At 39.4% G+C, this 10,872-nt stretch overlaps 1 protein-coding gene and 1 long non-coding RNA gene across 2 annotated transcripts in view; one reads left to right on the plus strand and one right to left on the minus strand.

Moving 5' to 3' along the window:
* Window positions 1–540: 540 nt before the first annotated feature.
* On the minus strand, window positions 541–5,508 carry LOC128030965 (uncharacterized). Its single transcript, XR_008188009.1, has 2 exons — window positions 5,141–5,508; window positions 541–1,003 (listed from the first exon to the last, which is right to left on the minus strand). It is a non-coding gene; the product is annotated as an uncharacterized LOC128030965 (long non-coding RNA).
* A 719-nt stretch (window positions 5,509–6,227) lies between these two features.
* Window positions 6,228–10,872, plus strand: part of LOC128030603 (nuclear pore complex protein Nup153-like) — a 12,783-nt gene continuing 8,138 nt past the window's right edge. Inside the window, exons 1-2 of the mRNA XM_052618359.1 lie at window positions 6,228–6,233; window positions 6,869–7,078. Of these exons, the coding sequence (XP_052474319.1) occupies window positions 6,228–6,233; window positions 6,869–7,078 (216 nt within the window). The remainder of the gene's footprint in view (window positions 6,234–6,868; window positions 7,079–10,872) is intronic.

A 10,872-nucleotide genomic window follows, 5' to 3' on the forward strand; every position in this document is an offset into this window, starting at 1 on the left:
AGATGAAAGCTGGTTACTGACTCTGAAAACACCAGTTCTGGAAAGCTTTGATTCTGCTGGAAAGAAATCACTCTATTTGATATGTGTTAAAGTCTCCAACATGCAATTTTTGAATGGAGTTTCTTCAACAAGATGGACACAGTTCTTTGGATCAGATTTTTCTCCTAAAGGCAGTTGGCGTACCCTGTACAAATGTCCGAATGACAAGCGGACAGGAGACCTCCAGTGGAGGATTGTACATGGGGCAATAGCTACAAACAGACATGTGGTACACCTCAATCCTAGTGTTGGGGTGGGTTGCCCTTTTTGTTCTGAGACTGAGTCAATTTTTCATCTTTTTGTACAGTGTTCACGATTGGTCAATCTTTTTGATTTTTTAAGCATTTGTTTTTTCAATCAATCACCTTTATTTATATAGTGCTTTAAACAAAATACATTGCGCCAAAGCACTGAACAACATTCATTTGGAAAACAGTGTCTCAATAATGCAAAATGATAGTTAAAGGCAGTTCATCATTGAATTCAGTTATGTCATCTCTGTTCAGTTGAAATAGTGTCTGTTTTAATTTGCAATCAAGTCAATGATATCGCTGTAGATGAAGTGACCCCAACTAAGCAAGCCAGAGGCGACAGCGGCAAGGAACCGAAACTCCATCGGTGACAGAATGGAGAAAAAAACCTTGGGAGAAACCAGGCTCAGTTGGGGGGTCAGTTCTCCTCTGACCAGACGAAACCAGTAGTTCAATTCCAGGCTGCAGCAAAGTCAGATTGTGCAGAAGAATCATCTGTTTCCTGTGGTCTTGTCCTGGTGCTCCTCTGAGACAAGGTCTTTACAGGGGATCTGTATCTGGGGCTCTAGTTGTCCTGGTCTCCGCTGTCTTTCAGGGCAGTAGAGGTCCTTTCTAGGTGCTGATCCACCATCTGGTCTGGATACGTACTGGATCCGGGTGACTGCAGTGACCCTCTGATCTGGACACAGACTGGATCTGGTGGCCACGGTGACCTCGGAACAAGAGAGAAACAGACAAATATTAGCGTAGATGCCATTCTTCTAATGATGTAGAAAGTACGGTTATGTGAAGTGTTCCGGTTCCAGTTTACCTAATTAATGCAGCCTAAAAATCCTTTAACGGATTTGGATATTAAAAGCATATTAGTATGTTATGTGTATGCCAGGTTAAAGATGTGGGTCTTTAATCTAGATTTAAACTGCAAGAGTGTGTCTGCCTCCCGAACAATGTTAGGTAGGTTATTCCAGAGTTTAGGCGCCAAATAGGAAAAGGATCTGCCGCCCGCAGTTGATTTTGATATTCTAGGTATTATCAAATTGCCTGAGTTTTGAGAACGTAGCGGACGTAGAGGAGTATAATGTAAAAGGAGCTCATTCAAATACTGAGGTGCTAAACCATTCAGGGCTTTATAAGTAATAAGCAATATTTTAAAATCTATACGATGTTTGATAGGGAGCCAGTGCAGTGTGGACAGGACCGGGCTAATATGGTCATACTTCCTGGTTCTAGTAAGAACTCTTGCTGCTGCATTTTGGACTAGCTGTAGTTTGTTTACCAAGCGTGCAGAACAACCACCCAATAAAGCATTACAATAGTCTAACCTTGAAGTCATAAATGCATGGATTAACATTTCTGCATTTGACATTGAGAGCATAGGCCGTAATTTAGATATATTTTTGAGATGGAAAAATGCAGTTTTACAAATGCTAGAAACGTGGCTTTCTAAGGAAAGATTGCGATCAAATAGCACACCTAGGTTCCTAACTGATGACGAAGAATTGACAGAGCAACCATCAAGTCTTAGACAGTGTTCTAGGTTATTACAAGTAGAGTTTTTAGGCCCTATGATTAACACCTCTGTTTTTTCTGAATTTAGCAGTAAGAAATTACTCGTCATCCAATTTTTTATATCGACTATGCATTCCATTAGTTTTTCAAATTGGTGTGTTTCACCGGGCTGCGAGGAAATATAGAGCTGCGTATCATCAGCATAACAGTGAAAGCTAACACCATGTTTCCTGATGATATCTCCCAAGGGTAACATATAAAGCGTGAAGAGTAGCGGCCCTAGAACTGAGCCTTGAGGTACTCCATACTGCACTTGTGATCGATATGATACATCTTCATTCACTGCTACGAACTGATGGCGGTCATATAAGTACGATTTAAACCATGCTAATGCACTTCCACTGATGCCAACAAAGTGTTCAAGTCTATGCAAAAGAATGTTGTGGTCAATTGTGTCAAAAGCAGCACTAAGATCCAATAAAACTAATAGAGAGATACACCCACGATCAGATGATAAGAGCAGATCATTTGTAACTCAAAGGAGAGCAGTCTCAGTACTATGATACGGTCTAAATCCTGACTGGAAATCCTCACATATACCATTTTTCTCTAAGAAGGAATATAATTGTGAGGATACCACCTTTTCTAGTATCTTGGACAGAAAAGGGAGATTCGAGATTGGTCTATAATTAACTAGTTCTCTGGGGTCAAGTTGTGGCTTTTTTATGAGAGGCTTAATAACAGCCAGTTTGAAGGTTTTGGGGACATATCCTAATGACAATGAGGAATTAATAATAGTCAGAAGAGGACCTATGACTTCTGGAAGCACCTCTTTTAAGAGCTTAGATGGTATAGGGTCTAACATACATGTTGTAAGTTTAGATGATTTAACAAGTTTATACAATTCTTCCTCTCCTACAGTAGAGAATGAGTGGAACTGTTCCTCAGGGGGTCTATAGTGCACTGTCTGATGCGAAACTGTAGCTGACGGCTGAATGGTTGCAATTTTATCTCTAATAGTATCGATTTTAGAAGTAAAGTAGTTCATAAAGTCATTACTGCTGTGGTGTTGGGAAATGTCAACACTTGTTGAGGCTTTATTTTTCGTTAATTTAGCCACTGTATTGAATAAATACCTGGGGTTATGTTTGTTTTCTTCTAAAAGAGAAGAAAAGTAATCAGATCTAGCAGTTTTTAATGCTTTTCTGTAGGATATGCTACTTTCCCGCCAAGCAATACGAAATACCTCTAGTTTTGTTTTCCTCCAGCTGCGCTCCATTTTTCGGGCTGCTCTCTTTAGGGTGCGAGTATGCTCATTATACCATGGTGTCAAACTGTTTTCCTTAACCTTTCTTAAGCGTAAAGGAGCAACTGTATTTAAAGTGCTAGAAAAGAGAGAGTCCATAGTTTCTGTTACATCATCAAGTTGTTCTGAGGTTTTGGATATGCTAAGGAATTCGGATACATCAGGAAGATAACTTAAAAAGCAGTCTTTTGTGGTAGAAGTGATGGTTCTTCGATACTTGTAACAAGAAGTAGAATTTACAATTTTGGCTATATGAAGTTTACACAGAACTAAATAATGATCTGAGATATCATCACTTGGCTGAATAATTTCAACACTATCAACATCAATTCCATGTGACAGTATTAAATCTAGAGTATGATTTCGACAATGAGTAGGTCCTGAAACGTGTTGTCTAACACCAATAGAGTTCAGAATGTCTATAAATGCTGATCCCAATACATCTTTTTCATTATCGACATGGATATTAAAATCACCAACTATTAAGACTTTATCTGCAGCCAGAACTAAATCGGATGTAAAATCACCAAACTCTTTAATAAAGTCTGTATGGTGCCCTGGTGGCCTGTATACAGTAGCCAGTACAAACATAACAGGGGATTTATCATTAACATTGGTTTCTCTGGATAATGTTATATGAAGCACCATTACTTCAAACGAGTTATACTTGAAGCCTGCCCTCTGAGAAATCCTGAAAACGTTGTTATAAATTGAAGCAACTCCTCCCCCTTTGCCTTTTAGACGCGGCTCGTGTTTATAACAATAATCTTGGGGGGTGGACTCATTTAAAATAATGTAATCATCAGGTTTTAGCCAGGTTTCTGTCAAGCAGAGCACATCTATATTATGATCAGTTATCATATTATTTACAAAAAGTGTTTTCGTAGAAATGGATCTGATATTCAATAAGCCAATCTTTATCATTTGTTTATCCATATTGCATTTGTTTTTTATTTGTTGAACCTCAATTAAGTTGTTAACCTTAACTTGGTTTGGACGTTTTTTGTATTTTCTAGTTCGTGGAGCAGACACAGTCTCTATAGCGTGATATCTAGGTGAAAGAGTCTCTATGTGCTGAGAATTAACTGACCTCTGTGACGGGAGGCAGCTAGCAGACGGTCGGTTTAGCCAGTCTGTCTGCTTCCTGACCTGGGCCCCAGTTAGTCAAGTATAAACACTAAGACTATTTGCCATATTTCTAGACAGAAGAGTGGCGCCACCCCAGGAGGGATGAAGACCATCTCTTTTAAACAGGTCAGGTCTGCCCCAAAAGCTCGTCCAATTGTCTATATAACCTATGTTATTCTGTGGGCACCACTTAGACATCCAGCCATTGAGTGATGACAATCTGCTATGCATCTCATCACCACGGTAAGCAGGGAGGGGACCAGAGCATATTACAGTGTCTGACATCGTGCTTGCAAGTTCACACACCTCTTTAAAGTTATTTTTAGTGATCTCCGACTGGCGAAGTCGAACATCATTAGCGCCGGCATGAATAACAATCTTACTGTATTTACGTTTAGCATTAGCCAGCACTTTTAAATTTGCCAAGATGTCAGGCGCTCTGGCTCCCGGTAAACATTTGACTATGGTGGCTGGTGTCTCTATATTCACGTTCCGTACAATAGAATCGCCAATAACTAGAGCACTTTCATCAGGTTTCTCAGTGGGTGCATCACTGAGTGGGGAGAACCTGTTTAATGTTTTGATCGGAACAGAAGAGCGGTGTTTTGACCCACGACTACGCTGCATCACCGTCACCCAGTTGCCCTGCTGCAGGGGCTCTGCTGGAACCGGACAATGTACAGGAATCCCTGAGCTAGACGCATCCAAAGCCATATCTAGAGCCCTAACATTCTTACTGTCCTCAATTAAAGTTTGGATGCGTGTCTCTAATTCTGAAATCTTCTCTGTCAGCCTAACTATTTCCCTGCATTTATCACATGTGAATCCCTCATCAGCGACAGAGATAGATAAACTGTACATGTGGCAAGAGGTGCAAATAACAATTGTAGGAGAAGCCATTACTCACCGTGCTTGATGAAATATTCTTACTGCGGTTGTTTGATGAACTTGTGGAAAACTGCAGCGTGGGAGAGGAGAGGAGAGGAGAAAAGAAAACGCTAATGACAAGCTAACGAGTGCTAACGCTTTGCAGGTGTGCTGCAGTCACGGAAGAGTGAACGATCAAAGTTAATCTGATAAGATTGATCGGTAATATCAGAAATATGGTGTGAATTAAGTTATATTTTACAATTAAAAAAAACAAACAAACAGACAGTGATAGTAAGAAAGATTATAGAGAAAAAATATAAAATAAAAACAGCTACATGGAGCTATGATTAGCTACAGAAGGCCAACAGGAAGTAGAGAAAACACTGTCCAACAGCGACACCAACAGGTGTTTTTTTTTTATCCCTGGGTGTAGATTTTTCTTTTCAATTGTTCATTTTCGGGCCAAAGTATTCAGTTCAAAAGAAAAATGTGACTGTTTTAATTAATTTTTTATCTGGCACTGCAAAATTGGCTATTTGGAAGACAAGAAAAAACAGACTGCTGGGGCAAAGGTCAATAAGTGTTTTGCCTATGTTTTTAGGTTTGGTAGCTTCTCGAATTAGGGTGGAGTATGCATATTACAAGATGGTGGAATCTTTACCCAACTTTAGAGAACTATGGGGAATAAATGAAGTATTATGTACACTGTATGATAATGAATTGATCTTGAGGTTTTAAAAAAAAAAAAAAAAAAGAGGGGGAAAGTAGTTACTTATCTTATTTTATTGTTTGTGTTTTTTGTAAATCTCCTGTAACAGGTTAATTGTAACAATAAATGTGAATTTAATCCTCCTCTCTCTCTCTCTCTCTCTCTCTCTCTCTCTCTCTCTCTCTCTCTCTCTCTCTCTCTCTCTCCCTGTTGCATGCTGGGAACGAGTGAACGGAGTTTGGCGTGGGTGAGAGTTGTTGTGGTTGATTGTAACTTTTCTCTTCTTTTTTTCTCTTTCTTGAATTGTGTTTGGTAAAGCAGTATTTTTTTTTTTTTTTTCCCTCGGCTGACGCCGGTCAGCAATTGGGGAAAATGGGGACAAATGTGGGTGATTTTTCACAACTGACTATTAGACATGGCTGTAAGTGTATGCCTGATGCATCTGTGTCGGTAGAAGATTGTTTAGTGGCCGTGAGTGCTGCTGTTGGCGGTGTAAATATCAGATCCGCGTCTCGTATGAACAAGGCCATAGTTATTTTTTTGAGTCAAAGTCAAATGGCAAATGATTTAATTGAGAACGGATTAACGATCAATGAAATGTTTGTGCCTGTTTTGCCTCTGTCGAGCCCCTCAAAGAAGATTGTCTTGTCAAATGTACCTCCATTTGTTAAAAATGAGAAATTGGAAGAAATACTCGTGAGATATGGTAAATTAGTGAGTCCCATTAAGATGATTACGCTCGGATGCAAAAATCCCGAACTCAAACATGTAATGTCTTTTCGGCGCCAGGTCTTCATGATTCTCAATTCTCACAGTGATCCTTTGAACCTGTCTGTCAAATTAACTATCGAGGGGAAGGATTATACTATTTTTATTAGCTCGGAGTCCATGAAATGTTTTATTTGCGGGGATTTTGGTCACGTCCGGCAGACTTGCCCGAATCGTCATGTAAATAATGGCACTAATGGAGATTTGACTGTTAATGTGGAAAATGACAGGGCGAGACAGGGCACTTCTGATGTAACTGTGGACGCTGTGTCGTTACAACCTCCACAGGCCAGAGCAGAATCCACGCCGATTAGTTTGCCTGAACTACGTGAGGGAAGATCCCTGTTGGGTGATTCCAGCAACAGCGAAGTGCAGATAGCTGAGACAGCGGCCGATCAAAATGACGTAATCACGCAGCCAGAGTTGAGTTCGGAGCAGGTGAATGCGAAAGAGGCGCGTGGGGCCGAATCACCGGGGAATGAGGAACAAATATCTGAGGTAGACCTATGTAATGCTAAAATAAGTACTGATGAATCGATCGATCAGAGTCAAGGAGCGAGTGTTTCACAAGAGGTAATGGATTTAAGTCTACACACGGAGGATTTCGATAAGGATGACGAGGAAATATATGATGAGAATGACGTGATGGACTCGGAAAATACTTCTGAAGGTAAGACTAAGTTGTATTCATTACAGCAGATTAATGCTTTCCTTGACAATACAAAAGGGCTTCGTAAGATCAGTATTGAGTCATACTTTCCAGATTTAAAACTGTTTCTCAGTTCTTGTACCATAGCTATGCGAAAGACAAACTTTGATGAGCTTGATAGACCAAAACGGTACCGCCTTAAAAAGATTCTCTGTAATGTAAGAAGTATATTGCTTTTGCAAGGTAAAAAGTGAGATGGTTTGGATGCATTTTTATGTTTGCTTTCTTCTTCTTTTCATGACATCCTTGAGATTTGGTTCTTTAAATATTAATGGGTGTTGTGATGCTGTTAAAAGGTTTAGTCTTTTTGAATATATTATGATTAAGAGGGCAAGTATAGTTTTTCTTCAAGAAACTCATACAGATTCAAATAATCAAGTACAGTGGTTGAGTGAATGGAAGGGGCAGGCTATACTAAGTCATGGTTCTAGTGTTAGTGCAGGGGTTGCTGTTCTCTTTGGATCAGAATATAAGCAACAACCTGTTAGTGTTTTTGAATTGGTTCCTGGTCGAATGTTGCGTGTTGATGTAACAATTCATGGACTACATTTTTCGTTATTTAATGTGTACGCCCCAAATATTGGTTCAGAGCGAACTCTATTCTTTAGAAAACTAAAGACTGCTCTTAGTGATGTATCGCATGATAAAATTGTTGTTCTGGCTGGGGATTTTAATTGTACTATAAACCACACTTTAGATAGGAACCATGAGGAACCACATAGCCAGTCGTCAGATGAACTTAAAAATGTGATAAATTATCATTGTCTTGTGGATGTGTGGAGAGAAGCTTTCCCTCTGACTAAACAATATACCTGGATGAAAGTAAACTCTAATATGATATCTGGAGCCCGACTTGATAGGATTTATGTGCAGAAAAGCGTTAGGGGTAAATTTTATAATAGCTGTATTTTTCCCACTGCTCTATCTGATCATCATTATACGTCTGTTGAAGTTTCTGTCGCACAGAGCACTTTTACGCACTCTTTTTGGAAATTTAATATTAGACTGTTACAAGATCACAATTTTGTGCACTCTTTCACCCTTTTCTGGGAAACCTGGAGAGAGAGAAAAATGCTATACAAGTCCCTAAGTCAGTGGTGGGATATTGGCAAAATACAAATTAAACTTTTTTGTCAGAGTTATACCGCCTATAACAAAGGTATTTTGGAAAGTACATTGAAAAAGCTTGAACAAGATATTCTTTACACTGAGGATAAAATGGATGAGGTGGACACTGCCGAACAACTTGAAAGGAATAAATTTTTCTTACGGAATCTTTTGGAAGAAAGGGCCCAAGAGACACTTATCCGTGCCAGGTTTACCTCCTTTAATAACATGGATGCGCCGACATCTACATTTTTTAGTCTGGAGAAAAAAACTGTGAATAAGAAGACTTTATGTCATTTGAAACTTCCAGGAGGAGGAGAAGTGACTGACGATCGTGGAATAATGTCCTATGCTTTATCTTTTTATGAGAATCTATATAAGGCGGAACCCTGTGAAGATGAAATGGCTGACATGCTTCTTCAAGATTTACCTCAACTTGCGGAAGAAGAGAAATCTAGACTTGATCAGCCTTTGACTTTTGATGAGATGACAGTAGCTGTTCATGAACTTTCTTCAGGAAAAGTACCAGGATTGGATGGACTAAATGCAGAATTTTATAAACAGTTTTGGCCGGTGATTGGAAGGGACTTGTTTTCTGTCTTCTTGGAGTGTCTGGAAAGAGGAACATTGTCTGTGAGCCTTCGGAGGGCTGTGATAACTTTATTACCTAAGAAGGGGGATCTTGGAGACATCAAAAATTGGCGTCCTGTGTCATTGCTCGGAGCTGATTACAAGATCTTTTCCAAAGCTTTAAACTAATAGACTAAACGTTGCATATCTTCAGTGATTCATGAAGATCAATCTTACTGTATCCCAGATCGGTCCATTTTTTAACAATCTTTTTTCTGGTTCGAGACCTGATTTCCTTTGCCAAGGTGTATAAACTTGATGTAGGTTTTGTTTCTTTGGACCAGGAGAAAGCCTTCGATCGAATTGATCATGGCTTTCTTTTTAAATGTTTTGATGCTTTTGGTTTTGGTCCATCATTTATTTCCTATGTTAAGCTGTTGTACACGGATGTATATAGTTTATTGAAAATAAATGGCACTCTATCGAGACCATTTTTAGTTGGCAGGGGTATACGACAAGGCATGCGGTCTCTCAGGTATTTTATACACGATTGCTATTGAACCACTCATGGCAGTTCTGAGACATCAGTTAAGTGGGATTTCCACAGTGTGCTCTTCTGGCACAGATTTTGCAACAGTTAAATTAAGCGCATATGCTGATGATGTTACTTTAGTAATAAGATCAAATGAAGATGTTAAGAAAATGATATCATCACTGAATATCTATCAGAGGGCCTCTTCTTCAAGAATAAATTGGCATAAGAGTGCAACTTTTTTGCTGGGCAAATGGGAAAACGGAGGTCCGCCAGTACTTCCTCAGCACTGTTCTTGGAGCTTGGAAGGGTTTAAAATGCTTGGGGTTTTCTTGGGGAAAGAGCGTTATATGGAGAAGAATTGGGAAGGGTCTAATTGATAAAGTGGCTGGCCGTTTACACAAGTGGAGGTGGATTCTCCCTCAACTATCTTATAGGGGTAGAGTGCTTATTATTAATAATTTGGCAGCATCTATGCTGTGGCATAGGTTAAATGTACTCGATCCACCAAAAATCCTATTACAACATCTGCAGAAGATTTTAGTTAATTTTTTTTGGGACGGCCATCATTGGCTTCCCCCTGCAATTCTTTACTTGCCAGTTAATGAAGGAGGTCAGGGGATGATCGATTTGGCAGGCAAAGTGAAAGCTATGAGGCTGAAAAGTTGCTCAGACTTTACTTTATGTTAGGGAGCTTTCCACACCGTGGGTGTCATTTGGCTTGGCTTTGCTTAGAACTTTTGGTGGTTTTTCCCTTGACAAACAATTGTTTTTGATGTTCCAGTATAGTTGGAGTTTTAAACCTGATGTGAAATTCTATGCTTCCGTTTTAAATTCCTGGACTGTTCTTAAGGGATTTAGACGAGAGAATCACCATTTTGGTCTGAATGAACCACTGTTTTATAACCCCTATCTTAATGGCAATGTTTGCACGTCTAACATCATTGTTAAAACATTTATGGAAAAGGGTTTGACAAAAGTTGCACATCTGATCGATATTGATTCCAGAAAATGGAGATCAACAATGGAAATTTGTGAACAAGTGGGATTCAGGTCTGTGAGGATGGTAGAACATTTCATATGCAGTCTGAAAGCTGTTTTTCCTTCTCAATTCCAACATTTTGTCAATTGTCTTCTGTCAGGTGAATTGATGCAATGTTCCTTCCCTAAGTTATTTGTGTCCCCAAAGGGTTGCACAGATGGTAACCAAGAGGGGAAGTTGTTGAAGTTCAAGGGGCTACAAGAGATTGATTTTCAAGCTGCTGGAAAAACAAAGTTTTATCAGATGTGTGTAAAGGCTGATCATTTTGAGGATATTAATCGTAGATGTGATACAAAGTGGAAGGAACATCTAATGGTTTCTGATGATCTTTC

This window comes from Carassius gibelio, chromosome A16 (assembly GCF_023724105.1).
Source record: "Carassius gibelio isolate Cgi1373 ecotype wild population from Czech Republic chromosome A16, carGib1.2-hapl.c, whole genome shotgun sequence".
NCBI classification, from domain to species: domain Eukaryota; kingdom Metazoa; phylum Chordata; class Actinopteri; order Cypriniformes; family Cyprinidae; genus Carassius; species Carassius gibelio.